This window comes from Actinia tenebrosa, unplaced genomic scaffold (assembly GCF_029948245.1).
Source record: "Actinia tenebrosa isolate PJP-AT-01 unplaced genomic scaffold, QUT_ActTen_1.0 PGA_scaffold9__36_contigs__length_13948895, whole genome shotgun sequence".
NCBI classification, from domain to species: domain Eukaryota; kingdom Metazoa; phylum Cnidaria; class Anthozoa; order Actiniaria; family Actiniidae; genus Actinia; species Actinia tenebrosa.
The window spans coordinates 1,473,293-1,496,382 of NW_028292586.1; the positions used below are offsets into that span (position 1 = coordinate 1,473,293).

The window sequence follows — 23,090 nt, forward strand, 5'->3', positions numbered from 1 at the left end:
AAAAATAGGCCTTAAAAATAAAAAATAAAATCGATATTGAATGCTTGGTACCAAATTCTTTTTATCATGGTGAGACTGGCTTCCGTACTCAGGAATCCCGATCTCAATAAATCTTATTCATCTCAAATAAAAAATAAGTTCTAACAATTTCGCAAACCTTAAATAATTGCCGGGAAAAAAATCAAGTAAGATTATTCTAGAAGAAAATATTTACAAGCATGAATATTTGCAAGCGAATCAATGATAAGTTTTTTATGTACAAATTATAAATAATTGAATTAAAATTACTTTAGAAGTGACCTAAAATATAAAAATATATTTCTTAAATTAATTTTTTCAATTTATTTTTAGACGAGTTTTTCTTCCTTTTCAAGTCTTTGCAAGTCAAGTTGTGTCATTTCGTAACCAGCTTTATTTTCTTCTTCAGAAGGGAAGTACTTTCCACTCATTTTAGCTGCTTGTTTGCGAAAATAAAAGTACATGAAAACTAAAGCGATTATCAAGAGTAATAATACAAATGCTATCGATAAGCCAACCTCGACGTCCATTGTACTCTGCTGCTGCTGACGAGCACCTGCCGTGGGCTCACCAAGTATTGTTTTATTCTCACAGTATCTACCGTTGAACCCAAGTTCGCAGACACAACTGTAGCTACCTTTGGAGTCTTTACACGTGGCACCGTTCTGACATTTGTGTGTCCCGGATGAACATTCGTCGACGTTGACACTGCAGCGGTAGTTCTCGTACCCAGTCCCATCGCATATGCATACGAAACCTTGTTTTAGATTAATGCAACGGCCGTTATGCAGGCATGGGTTACTTAAACATTCGTCGACGTCAGTTTCGCAATGTGTGCCTTCGTAACCGCGAGCGCACTGGCACGAGAATGATCCTGGTGTGTTCAGACACGTTCCATCGTTCTTACAAGGAGAAAATAAGCATTCGTTTATATCCAATTCGCAAAATGGACCTTGATATCCTGTGTTACCACAATTGCATACAAATGAGCCCACGGTGTTGTTGCACGTGCCATGCGCACAAGGCTTGTTGTAACATTCATTGATATCTTCCTCACAACGCTGGCCTTGAAATCCTTTTGCACAAGTGCAGAAAAAATTTGCTATCAGATCAGTGCAATTACCAGCATTAAGACATGGGTTGGGATAACAGTCGTTGATGTTGACGTCACAGTTCAATCCAGTAAAACCTGTTAAACAGGTGCAGGAATAATTACCCAACAAGTCCTTGCAGCTCCCTCCGTTCTGACAGGGATTGGGGCTGCAGTCATCGATGTTTACAGAACAGGTTTTACCAGTAAATCCGGTAGGACATCGACAGGTGTAGTCTGCTATGCCATCTGTACAAATACCACCGTTCTGACAAGGATTGGGGCTGCAGTCATCGATATTTACAGAACAGGTTTTACTGGTAAATCCGGAAGGACATCGACAGGTGTAGTCTGCAATACCATCTGTACAAGTACCACCGTTCTGACAAGGATTGGGGCTGCAGTCATCGATATTTACAGAACAGGTTTTACCGGTAAATCCAGTAGGACATCGACAGGTGTAGTCTGCAATACCATCTGTACAAGTACCACCGTTCTGACAAGGATTCGGGCTGCAGTCATCAATATTTACAGAACAGGTTTTACCGGTAAATCCGGTAGGACATCGACAGGTGTAGTCTGCAATATTATCTGTACAAGTACCACCGTTCTGACAAGGATTGGGGCTGCAGTCATCGATATTTACAGAACAGGTTTTACCGGTAAATCCAGTAGGACATCGACAGGTGTAGTCTGCAATACCATCTGTACAAGTACCACCGTTCTGACAAGGATTGGGGCTGCAGTCATCGATATTTACAGAACAGGTTTTACCGGTAAATCCAGTAGGACATCGACAGGTGTAGTCTGCAATGCCATCTGTACAAGTACCACCGTTCTGACAAGGATTGGGGCTGCAGTCATCTATATTTACAGAACAGGTTTTGCCGGTAAATCCGGAAGGACATCGACAGGTGTAGTCTGCAATGCCATCTGTACAAGTACCACCGTTCTGACATGGATTGGGGCTGCAGTCATCTATATTTACAGAACAGGTTTTGCCGGTAAATCCGGAAGGACATCGACAGGTGTAGTCTGCAATGCCATCTGTACAAGTACCACCGTTCTGACATGGATTGGGGCTGCAGTCATCAATATTTACAGAACAGGTTTTACCGGTAAATCCGGTAGGACATCGACAGGTGTAGTCTGCAATACCATCTGTACAAGTACCACCGTTCTGACAAGGATTGGGGCTGCAGTCATCAATATTTACAGAACAGGTTTTACCAGTAAATCCGGAAGGACATCGACAGGTGTAGTCTGCAGTACCATCTATACAAGTACCACCGTTCTGACACGGATTGGGGCTGCAGTCATCAATATTTACAGAACAGGTTTCACCGGTAAATCCAGTAGGACATTGACAGGTGTAGTCTGCAATACCATCTGTACAAGTACCACCGTTCTGACAAGGATTCGGGCTGCAGTCATCGATATTTACAGAACAGGTTTTACCGGTAAATCCAGTAGGACATCGACAGGTGTAGTCTGCAATATTATCTGTACAAGTACCACCGTTCTGACACGGATTGGGGCTGCAGTCATCAATATTTACAGAACAGGTTTTACCAGTAAATCCGGTAGGACATCGACAGGTGTAGTCTGCAATATCGTCTGTACAAGTACCACCGTTCTGACAAGGATTGGGGCTGCAGTCATCGATGTTTACAGAACAGGTTTTACCAGTAAATCCAGTAGGACATCGACAGGTGTAGTCTGCAATACCATCTATACAAGTACCACCGTTCTGACACGGATTCGGGGTACAGTCATCGATATTTACAGAACAGTTTTTGCCAGAAAATCCTTCAGTACAGTTGCAAAGGTAGTCTGCAACTTTGTCAACACAAGTGGCTCCATTCTGACAAGCATTGTGAGTGCAATCGTCAATATCAACAGAGCAGTTGGCCCCGGTAAAACCAAGAACACAAGAACACTTATATTTCCCAGCTGTACTAGTGCAAGAAGCTCCATTCACACAAGGGTTCAACTGGCATGCGTCAACCTCTACGCTGCAGTTACGACCAACAAACCCATCTTTACAAAGACAGCTGTAATTTCCAGGAGAATTCAAACAGATTCCATTAATACAAGGATCAGGCTTGCAGTTATCAATAACATCAGTGCAGTTTTCACCTTCAAATCCATTCGCGCACGAGCAAGAATAATTCCCTACGAGATCATTACACGTACCGCCATTAGCGCAAGGATTTTCCGAGCACTCATCGACGTTGATCTCACAGTTTCGTCCAGTAAACCCATAAACGCAGCCACACGAATAGTTTCCGATCGAATCCCGACAGGTGCCCGAGTTTTGACAGGGTGAGCTTTTGCAGTCATCGATATTAACGTCACAATGACGCCCAGTTAAGCCACTAAAACAAGAACAAGTGTATCCTGCGACTTTATCTACACACGTGCCGTTGTTACATGGTTTGGCTGTACAATCGTCGATGTCTACTTCGCACGAATTACCCGTGAATCCATTACTGCAGTGGCACGCATATCCGCCATGGAGGTTTCTACATGTTGCACCATTTCGACAAGGATTTCCCGAACACTCGTCCACATCAACTTCACAATCTGAACCAGTGAAGCCAATTGCGCATGCGCATGAGTAATTAGACAACGGCCGCAAAGGATCATGGAAGCAGGTCCCATTGTTTTCACACGGGTTGGCATCACACTTATTGATCGGCTCAGAACAATTACGTCCGGTAAACCCAGGTATACACCGATCGCAGTACCGACCACCGAACTTCGGTCGACATTCACAGGTATAGTTTCCGTCCCCTCTGACGCACGTCGATTCATTTTGACATCTGTGTCTGTAACATGGATTGAAAACCTCACAGTTCTTTCCCTCATAACCGGCCGCGCATGTGCAGTTGTAGTCTTCAGCCTCGTCGATGCACGTGGCTCCATTTTGACACGGAGAACTTGTGCAATTATCCATTTTCAGCTCACAGTGTTGTCCCATATAGTCCTTGACACAAGAGCATTTGTACTGTGAACCCGACACCTTCAGACACGTTGCCCCGTTTTTACAGGGATCATGCGCGCAAGGGTCTATGGAAGAACTACAGTATTTTCCCGTGAAACCTTGCGCGCAAACACAGTCAAATCCCGTACTAACATTAACACATGTCGCTCCATTGCTACAGTTGCTTACTGTGCAGTCGGGAATACGAATGCTACAGTTGGCTCCAGTCCATCGTGGAAGACATGTACAATTAAAAGTATTACCAAGGTCGACGCATGCGCTGTTGGCAGGACAAGGATTGGAAGCACACGAGGAATTTCTATGACAACCGGTTTGTATTTGGGTGTGCGTCACTGCGAGACCTTCTTGAGATGATGGCGATAAAAGATGAACAAATCGACCTTGAAATTTAACTCCCTTTAGGCAACCTTGAAATGATTTTGTGGTCGACATACCTGCATGGAGAAGGAAAAGAGAATGAAATGATTTACAATTAACACTAATAAATATTTACTAGATATATATATAAAATTGCAGTTAGCAAACGTGTCATCAAGGCATCGACGGATTCACATGTCGGCTGTCAATGGTTCCGTTTGCATGATATCGTCTTTTACTACCACTACCAAAATGCTTCGCGAATTTTCTTTCTTATTCAAAATTGTATTTCCTCATGAGAATAGTAAGACATTGGTGCTAATTAACTGAACAAAAGAAAGTGTGCAAGGGATTCTGGTAGTGGTAGTAAATGACGTTATAATGCAAGTGACCTATTCGTGGTTTGTTGGAAAACTATCTGTGATCAAATCAAGATCCATCGAAGATGCAGCTTTGAATTTTGTGCTGATCGAGTCAAACGATTATTGCGTCATAATGAGATAATCTAATACGTATGTATGTTATGTCATAATTGCGCGCGCACAAAAAAGATTTTGATTGAATGATTTTTTTTGAGCAAAGTCATGATTTGCTGTTAGTCCTTCGAACAAGATATTATTACACATCCTTTGAAATCAGAAAATCTTACGCAAAAAAAAAATGGAGAAAGTATAAAAGGGAAAGAACAAAAAAAAACTAGGCAGTTGAGCCCGCGATTTAAGCTGCAACCGTGTCTTTTGTAGGGGTGAAAGAATATTCCAAACAGCACTGTCAAATAAAAGTTTAAACGGTTATTACCTTTAGTCTTTGGATATGGGAATCCGCCCAAATGTACATAGATGTTTTTTCCATCAGTAATGTCCAGTACAGTCTGGCTGCCCTGGATGTCCATATCTTTAGCATGTGTTTCATCTATAACTACACGCACGTGCTTATAACGCCTTGACCACGTGACCTCGTGCCAGTCACCATCACTGATTGGCTTATCGAGAACGATAGAGGAAGTACCTACAACGAGTTTGAAGGCAATATTAAAAAGACACAGTCAAATATAACAGAGTGGGACTGCCTCCCAGTCTAGCACGTCTGACTTCGTGCCAGGTGGCCATCAATGATTGGCTTATCAAGAACAATAGATGAAGTTTTACCTGAGCCTAGGTCAGCGGTAAATCTCAGTCGACCTGACAATATGTCAATCATGAGGAATTCGGTATTAGTCCCTCCCGGTCGCCATCCAGCGTACATAAGGAGACCTCCGACCTGAATGGTTTGGAACCAAAATGATCCTTCTTGGCCGAAGATCCATTGAGTAGTATTAAGAATGACTTCACTGTAACTACTGCTTGATAGATAAGTTATGGACGTACCTAGGTGATAAGTAGTGATAATTATTATTGGAAAAAATATTGAACCAAGGAGGTACAAACGTTTTGTATGAGTTCACATTGAAAGAGAATATCGTTACTTTTAAATTAAAAATAATAGTAATGATAATAACAGTACAGTATTTTCTTGCTATGTCTTTCACCATCGCAGCCATGTCTTTGCACTCTTAGCAAAACGTGAAGGATTATCGCCGCCATGTTGGCGTACCACAAACAAAACTGAGATATTTCTCATATTCTATATAATTCTTTTGCTGCACGGTTTTTTTTATCGCTGAAAATTAAAGGTCACTGTACAGGCAAACACACTAAATCAGATCGTATGCAAATTGCCCATTTCAGATCACATGACATTCCCTTGAGAATTGTACCTTTATGACAAACATGTTAAAATATTTACACATGAAAAAAAAAAAAAAAACTTCTAAGAGTGGAATTACATGGCATCCTTGGTCTGTAATAGTCTATACTTACTGTTCTGGCAGGTTTTCCCAGCGAAGTCTGCCAAACACCTACATTCAAACCCAGTCCAGGTAGCCAGACAGGTCCCGCCATTATCACACATACCGCCATGACAGTTGCTCTCCTTCTTGCAACCAGCACTTGGCAACGAATACCCAGAACTCTTAGCAAGCTCAAAGGTCTTCGGTACGTCATTAATTCTAACCTTTCTTGTGCAACCGCTGTACGTTTTCGATCCATCGAGCACGAGACCCAAGTCCGCCAAGCTGTTAAGGAGATTCCCCATGTAAAGCTTATCTGCAAAATGAGGTATTGCTATATTGACGAGCTGAAGGGTTGTTTTGAAAGGATCAACGCTGATGGTCATGTGGCCGGAAGTGACGTTGACTTGGACTTGGTGCCAGGCTCCGTCGCCAAGGTTTTGTCCGAGCCTCTTGGAGGTTTGGGTGAAGTAATCAACGTAATACCCTGCAATCAGTTGACCTCTGCTCAAGGACAGACCGAAGGAGCCTGGTGTCGACTGCAAATAGTACAACGAAGATGATTGGTTAGATTACATAATTTAGACCTTTTTACCTTGGGCGTAATGTTTTCCTATTTCAGACCACGTGTCATTTTCTTGAAAATAAGATTCTTTGTTTGAGTTGTATCCGTATTCATGTGTTTTTGATGTGTAAATGTTAAACAAAGAAATGATACTCAAGGGAATGACATGTGGTGTGAAATGGGGAAGCACTGTGCCAAAAGTAAAGAGGTTTATTATGGATATAACGTATGGATATAACGTAAGGATAAACGAACTTATAAAGAGCTTAGCACTACAGTACTTACTTCTTTCTCGGTAAAGATGAGAACTCCATCATTAGCAGCTGTAAACTCAAACGACAATGACGTAATAACGGAAGAGGCCTGGAACACAAGCCCGTTGTTTTCGTCAGAGCTTAACGTAGCGACAGCTTGCTTGTCACACAGTACGCCGTCGTACCCTGTCTTACACTCACAGCGGTAATCCCACCATTGATCCACGCATGCTCCATGTTTACATCGGTTGTTCTGGCAGACGTCTGTTCTGGCGCATCCCGCTTGTATGTTATTGGAATAAGGCAGGAAATGTGATATCATGTCTGTTAATCTGTTGATCTGGAAGTCCTGTCAAGTGAACGAATAAGCACGTTATAACAAGCTCTCTGGTTGGTCATTTACACCACTGAATATTATAACACTTATTCTGATGGTCATTTACACCACAATGTTATAACACACACTCTGATTGGTCATTTACACTACAATGTTATAACACGCTCTCTGAAAGCGCGCATTTGTAAACGAACCAAGATTCTTACCTCGATACAACCAATAAAATAATCCTTCCCGACAATATGAGTTCTTATCAGGGGGGTCATCTCCTTAAAGCCACCCATCATTGGTAAACCACTTAACAAAGACGTCCCTGTACGCTTTAATGTTGCAGTAGCTTGACAGCTCCCCCCGGAACACGAGCTTGATTCCACGCTGACTATGGCTCTGGTTAAGTCGACCTCTACCGAAAGCCTGTGAAACGCGCTGTCGTTGAGGTTAGCGCCCACGGAGATTACAGCCGTGTCTGCACCCATGTTGAATGAAACACGGATTGCGCCATTGTACAGCTCTACTGCCAAGTGGTGGGGATGTTCTTTGGTCGTATCCTACAGCAATTACAAACAGTTAGAGCAGTTTTCGCATGACTGAGAAAAGCTCAGTGCTGTAAGCGTGTCGTGCCGTGACCGCGATGTTTTTTAGAATTTTAATTTTAATTTTTCTCGCGCGCGCAATGTGTTTGGTCTGGCAGTGCCGTGTCCTTGGCGTGACCGTTGGCGCGCCATATTTATGCCGTATTCCGGGTATTTGATTGGATGGAGAGTAAATTCTCGGGCAATGTGATTGGTCTGGCGATCGCGTTCGTGCCGTGAGCTTTTCGCAGTCATGAAAAAATGCTCTATAGAGAAGATTTTGTACTGAAACGCTTCGGCACTTAGTATTGTCGCAAACGCATAGAAAATATCATTAATCAGAGAATAAATATACCCAGACAAGATCACGGTCATCCAAGCTTTTCACAATCAGAAACTTTGCTCTAACCATTCACCACTCCGCATATAAATACTAACTTACCCCTCCTTGATAGAGCAGGAGACCGTCGGGGACACTGGTTCTGAATTTAAAAGTCACGTGGGCCGGAGCAGTGAGAGCCTGGATCCAAATTGGTATATACGATCCTTGTCTAAAACTGATCACGTGCAGTGAGTCACATAACTGACCCATATATCCATCTGCGCACTGACATTGATAGCTGTTGACTTTATCCACGCAGGTCCCGCCATTTTTACATGGATTAGAAGAACACTCATCAATATCAAGGCCGCAGGTCAAACCTGTGAAACCGGCTTGACAGGTGCATGTGAACTTGTTACCTGAGGTGGAACAGACGCCGCCATTTTGACAGGGCTTGGTAGAGCAGTCAGTTACCAGGCTCCTGCACTGTACGCCCGTGTATCCTGGTGCGCATGTGCAGGAGAATCCATTTATCTGGTTGGTGCAAGTGCTGCCATTTGCGCAAGGCATGCTGGAACATTCATCAAGGTCTACGTCGCAATGAACACCGGTATATCCTGCTGGGCATGTGCAGTGGAAGCTACCTGGTGTATTATGACAGGTGCCTCGTTTGCAAGGCGAGGCTGGGCACTCGTCGACGTCCACGGTACACTCATCTCCAGTCCATCCCGGCTTACATAAGCATCTTCGCTTTGAATTGAATATTTGGCATGTGCCATTGTTCTTGCAGATGGTTGAATGACATATAGAGCTGTTGAACTGGCAATGCTGACCTACAAGTGAAACGGCATATATCAAATAATAATAATAATAATAATAATAATAATAATAATAATAATAACTTCTGTATAACCTGGTTCCTTCATTTCTCACGTCCTGAGGAAAAAACCAATGTTAAAGTGATCCTAATATTTTTAACTCACCAGCGAATCCCTTTAAGCATTTACAAGAGTATCCAACACGTCCAACATGTTCTACACACGTTCCGTTGTTCACACACGGATTTGATAGACACTCAATCACGTTGGCTTCACACTGGTTACCAAGGAAACCAGGTGGACACTCACACTGGTAGTGATTAAGGCGATCATGACACGTGCCTCCATTGAAACAAGGGTCAGATTGACACTCATTGGTCTCGTTCTCGCAGCGATGCCCCTCGAATCCCGCGGGACAAGTACATGAGAAATTACCTAGGAGACAAGATAAACAGAATTTATCTTAAACAGTTGAGAAACAAATTTTCTAGGATACTCTCTGGTTGATAGCACATGATGGGCAGTGTTTGCCTGTCAATATAGGCTGGTGCTGATATATTAATCAACTGAATGAATCTATACCTAATTATTCATCCTATAAGACCAAAGTTCATCAATGGGGTTATTTCACCAACCATACTCACCTATTCCATCATTACAAGTACCATTGTTTAAGCATGGCTGACTTGCACATTCATCTATTTCCACATTACATATACTCCCAGTATAACCAACTGCGCATGCACACTGATAGGTGTTTATACCATCAATACATTGCTGGTAGGACCTGCAAGGCCTGTTCTTGCAGTCATCAACATTAGTGTCACAGGTATGGCCAGTAAATCCGGGCAAACATTGACAATGGTAGCTTTAGTAATAAAAGAAATAACTTGTTAAGTTGAAGAAATTCAAACTGCTTGGGATAAAGAATAGTTAGTTCTAGTTCCAGAATACCTCCCAAGGAGGGGATTGGTATTCCCTAGGGGTGGGGAGGGTCTTAGGAGAGGAAATTGTAGTTCCACAGTCCTCCCCTATGGAGGGGATTAGAATTTCAAAAGGGTGGGGAGAAAATATCCATACCTCCCCTCCCCCATGAAGGGGGATTGGAATTTACAAGCGGTGGGGAGGGTCTGAGTAGGGGATATTGTGTAGTTCAAGAAAATGTCCAACCTCTCCAGTAGGGGGATTAGAATTTCCAAGGGGTGGGGAGGGCCTTTGGCAACAACATAAAAGGTTGGGGGGGGAGGGGGGTGGGAATTCCCAAAAGATAAAGGCAGGGTGAGCCAAGGTATCACTTACCCTTTTACTCCATCAATACATGTTCCACCATTACTACAGGGCTTGGACAGACAGTCATTTATAGTTACATTACACCGTGCACCAGTATAACCTGCTGAGCACTGACATACATATCCATTGATACCATCAATACAGGTGCCACCAACACCACAAGGAGTTGACGTCAGATTGCACTCATTTATGTTGACTTCACAATGAACTCCTGAAAGACAAATGAGATGATGTTGATTTTTAAAAATGAGACCCCAGAAGCAAGAGGTGAATTTGCTCCCATTACACCACCCTTGATTGACCAAAAGTCAACTATCTAATCCAATTAAACTTTTATCCTCTAAAATCTATATTTCAGTCCAAAAGATAGTATTTCTTATTTCAGGTTTTTGATTGGCAGTCGTTGAAATGCTAGTCGGCGAAGAGAGACATCGAACTTTGTGGGTCCCACTCTAACGACAATGGAATAGTAAGTGGTACATTGAAGTTTGTAAATCAAGGATTATTCTGACTTGCCCTAACAACATGCAACTTACCCATGAATCCAGCAGGGCACATACATTGATAGTCACCAGTTTGATGGTGAATACAAGTAGCTTGGTTTTGGCAGTAATTATACAGACATTTGTTCACTACAGCCTCACAGTTCTTACCTAAATAACAAAAACAACAGATGAATAGTATTTTATCCTCACTGCATACTCATTATGGAGCCACAAAAAGCATGCGATGCGTTGTCAACCACCACCAGGGGAGGTGGGTGGGGTGAATCTTCTACTCTCTCCTTAGGCATCTTCTGAAGGAATGATTCAAGGATCTGGGTGTGACCCTTATATATGGAGGGGTCGCAAAGCATAACACCCGCACTGCACAAACTCCAATGTCCATAAATTGGGGGTTGCTAAATTCCTATGTGACACGCCAATTATGTATGCAGGTAAAATAGTAGATATCAGAGTTAAAATCTATTATGTTTGGCATAAAACAATATTGTTTTAACTTGTGGTATTTGGGTCCGTTTCTATACATTTACTTAACGTGGACCCAATTACCTCGACTTGAAACAATAGTTATTGTTTGAAGGCAACAAAAGGTAATTCTGTTAGCCACTATTAAGCTAGTGAGGGAGAAAAAATTGATGTCAGGATAGAAGAAATGAAAAAATGGACTAATTACATGAACATTATATTTTTCCATTTTATAATCTAAATTTCTATATAATTAGTTAGTCAACAAAAACCTAGAAAGCTGTGATCACTGAGAATCATGGAAAATATTTTATATTCAACAAGTAAAGCTTTTGACACAAACTGCAGCAGTTGAGGATGCTCAGAGGAGGTGAGACTGTAACTGGTAGAAGATCTCAAGTCCATCAGCAGTTATCAAGCGGTTAAAACATGTAAAATGTATCTATCCATAATCCTTGTCAGTCTCAGCTTTGTAGCTTTTCAGGTGACTAACTTTATTGAAATAAGTGTATACATTTATACATTTATTTATTGTAAACGCATAGAGGTTTTTATATGCATATAAAACCATTCTTTATTATTATTATTATTATTATTATTATTAGCAAAATAGTAAGTACATTAAAGATTTGAGTGAAGAAAATAAAAATTGTTGAATAATTAAATGGATGGCTGAGTGAGTTGGATGAAAGGGTAGAAAGATACATTATTTGGTTATGAGTGGATGCATGCACGGATCATGGGTGGATGGAGAGGTGGGTAGTTGGATTTGTGTGTATTGATCGATTGATGGATTGGTGGATGGATGGATGTATTGTTGCAGGATGGATGGATGGATGTAATATTTCAGACACGTGAGAGAGTTCTTCCTCTGATTTCCAAACACCGAAAAGTGAGTTGAAAAAACGAGGTGCAGCCGAGTTTTTTTAACTGACTTTGAGGTCTTTGGAAATTGGAGGAAGAACTCTCTCAAGTGTTTCTGACCTACCAATAAATCCATCATGACACTTGCAAACATATCCATCAATGCCGTCAACACAAGTGCCATTAAAGTAACAAGGGTTACTCTCACACTCATCGATGTCTGTTTCACATTTACTACCAGTAAACCCAGAAGGACAGACACAGCCTAGACCACTGCTGCTATTGATACATGTACCATTATTGAGACAGGAAGAGACACATGTCAGTGCGCTCGACTCTGAAGGAAATAAGAAAAAAATTGTTGTTTCTAGAAGTAACATTTTATAGAATACAGTCCGTATCATTTTTAATTCTTACCTTGAAATAATAAAATCCCATAAGTCGACAACAGAAACCACGAGGCTAATATGCTATTTACAAACATATTTGATCAACTATACTGTTTATTCAAAACACTAAATCTGAAAGAAAAAGGGGAAAAAACCGAAAACTTAATATGAAAAATACATTTATGTAAAAAAAAATTAATAAAAATTATTGAAACTGTAATTACATAAAAATGTTTGTGGATACAATGCTTAGAAACATTATTCAATATTGGAAATCTTACTCGAGCATTAAGGAGTTAGTTCAATATTTTGACGTCCTCGACATTGTCATTAGTCTAATGGCTTTGGAGTCAGTCGGTTATGTATATTCCATCAAAACCCGGATTCTAAAACCAATTTTGATTTACGTATTTACAAATCATTTTATTTCTGTTTGTAAAGCCTAAACCAGAGGAGTGAAATGATTTCCGAAAGATACGCTACAATATCGAAATTTTGATTGACGAATTTTTACTTTCTTCGCATTCTGTTTAGATTAAATACTTTCAGGTCTACCAAGCTTTTTGAATAGTTTTTTCTACATATTATAACAACAAATACTGGAGATGAAGAAGGGGATTGAATTCGCGATCAAAAGACGCTTTTAAATGATTCATTCTCCTGTCATTGAATGCTTCTTCTACCATTGGTATGCTATCAGACATAGCGACTGCAGAATGGTTTTCGCGTGCACTTTGCTGGCTTCCAAATCACACACAAGTAAAAATCCTTATCAGAATCATATTTTTTGAAAACCTAACAATATTGCACGGGATATACATTATCATTCAATGATTTAAGCATCTTTCAAAGAAAATAGGTGTAAAAAGCATAAGCCGTTGTTGAATGCTTGTCGTTCGAAGATCAACCCAATTCGATCTGTATTATTATATCTCGCAATATGTAATAGTATAATGTTCACGAAAATAACTTACCTTATACGAACTGTCTCATACCATATAAAAAATCTCATAATTTATCGTGGTATTCCATGTTTTCTTTAGACCTTTTCAAACTACAACGACGCAGTTTATTAGACCGTTTCTAAGTTACTGATTTCGGAAGATGATAGTTATTCTTAGCGGACCAATCACAGCACATTATCGCTAAGCCCGCCTGGTTTCGAATTACATAACAAAAATCAAAATCTTTAGGGGTGGGGAGGGTGAAGATTATACTTGCCTCTTTCGTAAAGTTACGTATACATATTTAAAAGGGATTTGATGTACGTCTTAAAATATTTTACTCTTAAGCTTTATTGTCTTCGTAAAAATAAAATAAAAATATATAATCAAGAAAAAAAAATTAATTCATAGCGAAGTAAAAATACGATGAAATCCAAATAGTTTAGTTTTGCTCCATCATGAAGAGAGGAATCGAACACACTGGTCAACTCTAACAATCTTTTTGCAAGTGATTCTGATTTTTGTTGCAAAGGTTCTCTTTAAACTAATAATTAATTTCTTTGACGTGATTCACCATTTTCTATACATTGGTTCGCTGGTCAAACACAAAGTGATCAAGAGAGGCGCCAAGGTACTTTCAAAGGATTATTCAAATTTGAACCTTGCGACCTCGACTGAATGCTTTGTGTTTGACCAGTGAACCGATGTATGGAAAATGGTGAATTAAGCATAAAATACACAATTCATCATCATCACCATCATTATCATCATCATCATAATCACAATCACCACCATTATCATCATCATCATAATCACCACCAATATCATCATCATCATGGTCATCATCACCATTATCATCATCATAATCACCACCATCATCAGCATCATCATGGTCATCATCATCATCATTATCATCATCATAATCACCACCATCATCATCATCATCATGGTCATCATCATCATCATCACCATCATCATCACCATCATTATCATAATCACTACCATCATTATCATCATCATCATCCCCATCATCATCATCATCATATTTCCAAAACTAAAATTCAAATCAGAGAAATAAATAAACTGTCTGTATACATGTATACATATTTGTGTATAGAAATAGTCAACCAAATGCCCAGTATCGAGCAACAGGTCTACCATCATCACCTAAATCAATAAAATCGGTCCTTATTTTAGATTATTGTTTCGACATGGCCACTTAATATAATTCTTCTTATTCATATAGTAAAAACTGAAATCATTTTGTTAAAACGCGGACATTTCAGGGCATGTGACTCGCTTGTCTATGACGTTTTGACTTTGCCTTTATGAGCCATGCAAACGAACATCCATAGGAAAGTCGATCCAATGAAGAATGCTCTTGTGATGGTCAAAAAGAACTCAGGCAGAACTAGAAACGAGACAAAAAGATTAAATTAAAAACTTTGTTTATGTTTATCAGGTTGTCCGCTAACCGCGAGGGATCAGGAACAGAAACACGCCCAGAAACACAGAGAAACACTCAACATCAATTAAATTCGATATGGCGGCTCTTCCAGCAATAATTATGTTATGAAGCCTCGCTAAATGTCGAACGTTTGAGGCAAAACTCCTGCCCTTGAACTGCAGTTTGAGGATTGCTCTCCCTAGCAAGAACATCGTGCTAAAGGTCTCTTATGTACTCAGTACTTGGATACTTACCTCCTGTATTCAGATCGTGTGATGTTAACAGCACATCAGAGAGGATGAAAAGAAGACAGCGAGAAAACTCAAGATACGACGCATACCACCTGACAGGGGAAGAAGGAATACGGAACAATTATGCTAAACACAGACAATTCAGGGGCGTAGCCAGGGGGGCAAGGAGTCCCTGCCCCCCCCTCCCCCACCCCATGGCAAAATCCTGGCTACGCCCAGCAATTTTTGTTTGCTTTCCACCATCAAAGTTTTAAGTTATTTGATTTTTGATTTTTGTACTTACTTGCAATCGAAAAGCGCTCCAATTGAAGTGAGCGTGAGAATCAAGAAGAAGACGACGGCCAATACATTGAACTGGCTCAGGATCTGAAACCACGAAAAAGCATGCGAAATCATATCTGAATCATTTATATTGAGCCCGGACGAAAAAAGAAGGGTAAGTAATGGTGACGAAAAGAGGCATCCTGAGTTTCGTGATGAGGGTTGAATGGATTACTTCGACGATACGGCGGCCATCTTGGATGGCAAGGCGTTAGGGGGCGTCCAGGTGGTAAATAAACCTTTGTTACAGTAATGACGTCGATTGGTATTAACAGCTCACCACGAGAGAATACAAGACAGCACACCGATCACCTTTACCCATAAAAGAATTTTTGTTCGAGATTTGTGTTTGTTTTGCCCCCGGGCAAGATGGCCGCCATATCGTCGAAGTTGTCCATTGATAGAAAGCAAGAGTTTGAAAGTGTGAGAGAACTATTGGAACGATAGGAGAGACGGAACAAGGAGAGAAGGAACAAAGAAAAAAAGAAAGGAGGAAGAAGAAAGGAGAGAGGGAAGGAAAGAAAGAAATAAGAAGGAAGAGAGAAAGAGAAACAAATGGGAAAGCCGGCATGAATAGTAATAGTAATATAAAAGGTCGCCGCTGTCTATCAGCTTAAATATATTACAAATGTTTAATAAAGCTCAATTCTTACCATATGTTTTGCGATGAGTTGTTGATAAGCCACAAGAAACAGCAAGCCATGGCAGACAGCGTACACGTTACCCCACATACCAGGATGAACGTCGTACTTGACGATAGGGTACTCGATCTGAATACAAACAAAAACGAGTTGTTATTGTTTTCTTTCGCGTCTCCCCAAACTTCAGCAAGCATGGATTCTAGCAAGTCCATATCCTATAGGCTAGTGGGGAAATATTTGCATCCGAACACTTCCTCTCTTATCCAATCAAAAGCGAGAAAATGCAAGCCAGGCAATCATATTTCACAGCACAGCCTTGAATATGAACGAGTCTATCAATTTTTCTCTAAACTTGTGTAGCAACCGGACTTTGCAAACTTAGCAATAAATGGCTCGACTACCCAAAGTTAGAATACATTGTTTTCATTCTAGATTTTAATTGGTTTTCTCGTCTAATTGGCCCCAGTTACAGCAGTTACACTGTAAGTCCAGGAATCAAACTTGATACCCCCGAGTTTAGAGACGAGTTCACTACACCACCCTTGATTCGCTACTGGGCATTTGACAGCAATCAATCAAATAACATATTGCAGTTGGTAAGGAAAAATATAACAGTTTCCAAATACAGAAAGCATGAATTCCATTTTATTTTTACGAGCAAGTCAGAATCAGGGTCTTACCTTAGGGATATCATCAGGATTCCCAAGACGAGGCTGACCTGGCATCCAACCAGGACCTTTGACCAACACATATAACTGGAAAAGGAAAAGTAAAGAGTCAAAGGAATCTAGTGTGGATATTCGGCTGTGGAGAAATGTCAGTGGGAACCCTCTGGTGATCAAATCAAGTGTAGAATTGATGACTAACAGGTCAATTAAGCAGAATCCAAGATTTTTTTTTCTTGCCTGATTAATCTATCCTAATATTTCGAACAATTATGACAAGTTTTTTTTATAATATTGGCATTTACATAAATGAAATGTCAAGATAAGAAGGAAGAAATGAGGTAAGAGATTATTGTGTGATAACAATGAAACTACATACCTTGTTTTTCCATCCATTAGTTGCCCAAAATGTATTCCATATATGATGATAGTGACAAATCTAACAACAATGAAAAAAATTTAAAAAAGCTCACAGATATTCTCTTGTTTTTTGCTTTTTTTTTCTATTTCCCTTTGTTTTTGTTTTTTCTTTCTCATGTTCAAACATACCTGTGTCCACAGAGGGTTCCAGCTGGACAGAGGATGAACCAAACCATAGGCTAATTCTTCTGAAGTCTCTTCTTGAAAGGTGCCTGAAAACCAAGGTATAGGTTGTTAATGTTAAGATTTATAAGCATTATCATTCATTTCATTGCTATGCACTATTTGCAACTACAGTCGTGACAGGGAAATTGGGCAGTGCATTTCCATCAATCAAATAAATTGGTTGGTACCTTTATATTATCTGATTGGCGGCAGTGTATTGCCCTATTTCCCTGTTGTGACTGTTGTCTAGATCAGCTCGTAGAAGTGAAAAGAGTGGTTAGTATAATGTTATATTACATATTCCTGGTGGTACTTACCAAACATTCTGTCCCAGATTATAAGGGTACCACCTGTAGAAACAAAATATTTTTAGACAATAATTATATCATGACCATGAATATTATCATCATCATCAACCATCTACATCACCATCATTGTTATCATCATCACCACAACCACCATCATCATTATCATCATCGTTATTATCATCATCATCACTACCATCATCACCATTATCATCATTATCATCATCACCACCATCATCATCATCATCATCATCACCATTACCATTATTAACTCAAGCACCATCAATCATCACAACCACCACCACCATCATCATCATCACCATCATTATCACCAACACCATCATGGCCATCATCACCACCATTATCATCATCTTCATCATCATTATCATAACTTACCATAGTTTTTGTCAATACAATAAGGGTTTCGTCCTACAAAAGAGAAGCATTAATAAATCAACAACAAAATTATATAAATAAGTGAAACTGTAAGAATATTAATTCTCTGATTTTCAGGATATCCTGACACAACATACCATGATGAACCCTGTGGTGACTTGGTGAATTGAAAATGTACTCCAGAGGACCAAGAGATTTTACCACCTAGAAATATAAAAATAGTTGTTGACTGTGTGTCCATCCATTCATTCATCAGTCTGTCCATCCATCAATTCATATCTGCCTGCCCGTCCCTCGTCCCATCCATTTATCCTATTGTCTATGCCTCTATCTCTGCCTGCCTCCATCCACCCATTTAGCCTTCCATCCATCCATACATCCATACATCCACCCATTCATTTACTCTATCTTATGTTATAAGATAAGATAAAGTCAAAGTGAACTGTCTAGATATAGATACCTCTGTGTGAATCCAAAACTGATAGAGCAGGGTAAACTGAGCATGGACCAGGAATATAGATGGTGGTATACCAAGAGCCATTGGTAGATAAAAGCACTACAGCGACAAGAGTAATAAGAACATGGTAAATTGAGCATGAATAAAGGAATATAAAGAGTGGTGTACCAAGAGCCATTGGCAGATAGAAACACTACAGGAGATAAAAATAAAAATAATCAATATTTTATTTGTGAATCAAAAACAAAAACAAAAAATAATGCAAATAATTTCATTTGAATGGAAAATGGCTTGCCTGGTGAAAATAAATACCATTCATTATGTGAGTTAACCATGGCTCAATTTTAGATCAATGGCAAATTGTAGTATAAAATAAAATCTAATATATACATAGATTCTTTCTTTTTATTCTTATTTTAATGCTCCAAGCATAATGCTTGGATCATAAGAATAAGGGAGGGTTTAGCCACCAAATCCACCCCCCCTGTTCCGTGGACCCACTCTTGGAACTATTTCTCCATCACCTACAGACCAAACAACTCACCCATGATGTATAGTTTTGTACAACTGATTGCCTCAATGCCGTGGTTAGGTTGTACTCCTCTGAACTGTGATGTACTTGGTGTGCTGCCCACAATATGTTGATTTCTGTGTACAAAATATTTATTTTAGGCCTACAGTAGGGCAAACGTCGAACTTTCCATGCACCAAACTCATTAAAAACAATGGATATCAGGTGATAATGAGGCGCCATTCTTTGATGTAGTTAAGTTCGGTGCATGGAAAGTTTGACGTTTGCCCTAGGCTTTAGACACCAAATCTTATTCCCTTTGTAAATCTTCCCTAAGTTTTTAATGAACAGATTTTATTATCAAAGCCAGTAAGAATTACCATGAGCAGCCCTATGAAACCAATAGTAGAAGAAATCTACCCCCACGGCACACAAATACCATGTCCAGGAAGAGTCCCATGGTAAGGTGACCAGCCGGTAGTGGTTATACACGTATGTATAAGCAGCCAGTTCTGTACTTAAAACGAGCAACCTTAAAATCCAAAAAAAGTCCTCAATTAAATGATATTTTACTTATTCAATATATAAGCATTTAGATCCTTTATATCCAACAATTGGACACAAAGTCCCTTACAAAGGTTGAATCTCCAATGAAAAGTAGAGCATATTATTATGTCAACATCAACTTATCAGTTTAAGAAATTAGTTGGCAAACTCTTCTCAACATTAGACTCCCACACGGCAAACATATTTAAAACAGTTTTTAGAATATTTACAGAGACGCCAGTCTTTGAGCGGCGAGGTAAATATTCCCCAATATTCACTGAGCCTGAGGCAAATAATTGTTTTAGTATACATACAGGTGATTCTTTCAAAAAAAGAAAAAAAAGAAGATAAAAGGCATTTTTTTCTGCTAAAAACAACAAAGAGGCTGGACGACATTTTGGATTTTCGCTAGAGGTGATTACCGTGTGATAGTGTGAGTTTCTTGACCAATCAGCATGCGAGATTTTCTATAATCACCTGCATTATTATTTTTACTAAATTAATATATACACCTGTTTGGACTGGCATATATATATATATATATATATATACATATATATACATACATACATACATATGTATGTATATATATATATATATGTGTGTGTGTGTGTGTGTATGTGTGTGTGTGTGTGTATGTGTGTGTGTGTGTGTGTGTGTGTGTGCATGTATTTGTGTGTGTGTGTGTGTGCTATTGTTATCGTCTTTTAGCTGACAACTATTCACAGACATTGTCATAAGTAAAGTAGAATTCATTGCTTTCTCACTCTTAAAAATAATGCCTGAAGGCATCAAATGGTTGAGAAGAAGAAATCTTGCTGTCAAAAAAATTGTGATCAAATCATTGAAAATAAAATTGTTGTGCCTGGTTTTTACCCTGTTAATATTTTGCTATATACTTACTTGGTAAGTTGCATTAGAAATCCTGCAGAAACAGAGCTGAAACTGTCGTTTAACCTTAGCCTCGGCACACCCTTCAAGAAGGCAATGACATACTCCAAAATGATGGCACCAATAAACAAAGGAAGGGCCTAAAATGAATTAGTTAAATTATGACTAGAGCCAGCTACATTACATATTAATAAATGCTATAATTCTTGCTGCTTTCTGATTGGTTGAGAGGACACTTTAATATGAGAACCTAACACAGCACAATTATATTTTGCTTTCATCTCCAAAAGAATGGCTAATATTAAGTCTTTTTTTTTTTAAAGTAAAAGTCTTGCATGGAGCTGTGTGCAGTTATAAAACTCTTGGAAATTGACCTCCACAGCTCTGGCATATGTTTTCCCATTTCAGAACATGGGTCATTCCCTTGAGAATAACATTCTTTGTTTGAGTTGTATCCATATACAACAAAGTGAAACAGTTAAAAGAAATGATACTCTAGTGAATGGCATGTGGTCTGAAATGGACATTTTGCCCAAGCCAAGGAGTTCTATCGGCAGAACATTTGAGAAGTGTTGAAAAGCACAACCTCACCTTAGTCCAGTCCCAGACAAGTTTTTAGCCCGCTCTGTTGAGCAGCTGGTCACAGAACAAAAAGGACACTTTTTGCCTTGCGACCAGCCGCTCAATAGTCTCCTTCGCAGCCGTCCTTAGGGTCGTCATGCAATGTTGCGTGACGACCCTAAGAATGGCTGCGATGGAGGCTAGCCGCTCAACGGCGCAGCCTAAAAACAGGTCTGGGACTGGACTAGTCCTCAGCTATGTGTCATGCTTCTCTTTAAAATAACACCTTACTTTTATTCTCCCAATCCCAGCATATTTTTTAACTTCATGCAGCACACATCACACATGTGTCTATTTCTTATTTCTTTATTACTTACATCATTCAAATAGTCAGGGACTTCCTTAACGTGAACAAATGAATTCTCAGATGGTGAAGCAGCATAAAAGAACCATCGAATGCCTTGCAACAGTGACGTATTTGCAGAAATCTGTACAGACAAGGAAACAAGTAAAAATAATGTGTCTTTATAACTAATTATTCTTGAATAATTTAAATATGAACTAAAAATAAGAGCTAAAACTTTTAGAAATATGGAAAAAGAGTAGTAAAATCTCTTTTTATTTATTACTCTTTATCTATTCAATTACCCATGACCCCACTATAAACCATCCGCCAACCGGACGGTTTAAATAAAAACATCCGTGCTTTGAATGGGAAAAAAGATATATTATATATTTTTTAAGTTTTCGATACCAAGTGATGTTGAGAATAGTTATAAACTTCAAAAATAAAGCTCTGAAAATGTCAACATTACTAACAAAGATGGCCGGTTCATGAACCCAAAAACTTACCTTTGGTACACAAAAACTAAAATTCATATTTTATATAGCTTCACTCAGACCAGAATTAGACAGGAGATGCCTACTCTAGAGAAGCTGTGAGGTGTTTAAAGAAAGAATTCCAAAGCTGCAATCTTTTAATCTGAGCTATTTTCATCCGATATTCCTCATGTCAGTCTTCGTTGTTGAAAAACAGTGACGAAAAATTTTTTTCTGGGGCGAGGGGATGATTTTGATATTATTTCTCAATAATTTAATCAAATCTTTAAAGATATTTTGCAATATTTGGGTCTTTTTGGTATGATTGATATTTTTTTGAGTTAAAGTATATTTATTTTCATAAAACAAAGATTTCTTTACAGAATACTAATAGCTAGAAAAATCTCCACATCTCCTCTCCCTCCTGTGTAAAAAGTAGCAAAACCTTGAGTGACCTTCAGTTACATAACCACTGATCAAGAAGAACGTGAGGTCTGGGAACGAGATCGTTGCATAACTCTATCGTTTCGAATTCTGACGAGTGAGGAACGTGGACTCTGGTTATGTGCTTCATGACTGAATAGCCATATAGTCGTCAACGCTGGGTGTTGTGTTTGTAGTCCATTTAGTCGCCTTCATTGGTATTACGCTAGCCATTCTACTGTCGTCTATGGCAGAATGGTATACTGCAGACCACGGGCACAGGTATGGTATCCCTGTGGTGCGGTGACGGTAAGGCCGCGGGCGGGACAACACTTAACTAATAACAGCACGCTAGATCATTAATCATCTAATTAAAATACTCGAACGCGATATCCTGACAATCACAGCCGCATCTATCACATGCGTTTTTTTACTCCTTTACGAGATTTGCCCTACACTGAGTAAGTCCAGGACTGGTTTTGTCTGTATCATCCTATCTGGGTTTTTTTTTTTTGGTTTTTTTTTTGAACTTTTTTAACAGCCATGCAGAATCTAAACGTCATGATTTGTACGTGCTAAAAATAATAGAAATTGAAAAAACGGATTTTCAAAAGGGCTTAGAAGTAAAGCCAAGATACATATGGGGAA

At 39.4% G+C, this 23,090-nt stretch overlaps 2 protein-coding genes across 3 annotated transcripts; both read right to left on the minus strand.

Moving 5' to 3' along the window:
- Positions 1 to 89: 89 nt before the first annotated feature.
- Positions 90 to 13,840, minus strand: LOC116296920 (uncharacterized). Its single transcript, XM_089025290.1, has 14 exons — positions 13,654 to 13,840; positions 12,708 to 12,811; positions 12,415 to 12,627; positions 10,995 to 11,111; positions 10,468 to 10,669; positions 9,813 to 10,036; positions 9,334 to 9,603; positions 8,471 to 9,183; positions 7,663 to 8,004; positions 7,151 to 7,468; positions 6,332 to 6,839; positions 5,621 to 5,839; positions 5,271 to 5,480; positions 90 to 4,549 (listed from the first exon to the last, which is right to left on the minus strand). The coding sequence occupies exons 2-14, from the start codon at positions 12,772 to 12,774 to the stop codon at positions 348 to 350; spliced, it is 7,605 nt and encodes a 2,534-aa protein (XP_088881416.1). The 5' UTR covers positions 12,775 to 12,811; positions 13,654 to 13,840; the 3' UTR covers positions 90 to 347.
- Positions 13,841 to 14,715: 875 nt separating this feature from the next.
- Positions 14,716 to 22,222, minus strand: LOC116296930 (alkylglycerol monooxygenase). 2 transcript variants are annotated; one of them, XM_089025291.1, is made up of 16 exons: positions 22,053 to 22,222; positions 21,578 to 21,688; positions 20,652 to 20,779; positions 19,583 to 19,734; positions 19,236 to 19,339; positions 18,695 to 18,790; positions 18,372 to 18,438; positions 18,235 to 18,267; positions 17,851 to 17,883; positions 17,498 to 17,580; positions 17,328 to 17,387; positions 16,964 to 17,038; positions 16,296 to 16,412; positions 15,605 to 15,687; positions 15,325 to 15,413; positions 14,716 to 15,034 (listed from the first exon to the last, which is right to left on the minus strand). In XM_089025291.1, the coding sequence occupies exons 1-16, from the start codon at positions 22,077 to 22,079 to the stop codon at positions 14,928 to 14,930; spliced, it is 1,365 nt and encodes a 454-aa protein (XP_088881417.1). In that variant the 5' UTR covers positions 22,080 to 22,222; the 3' UTR covers positions 14,716 to 14,927. The 2 variants fall into 2 exon arrangements, with proteins under 2 accessions (XP_088881417.1, XP_088881418.1); XM_089025292.1 differs by lacking the exon at positions 16,964 to 17,038.
- Positions 22,223 to 23,090: the final 868 nt, after the last annotated feature.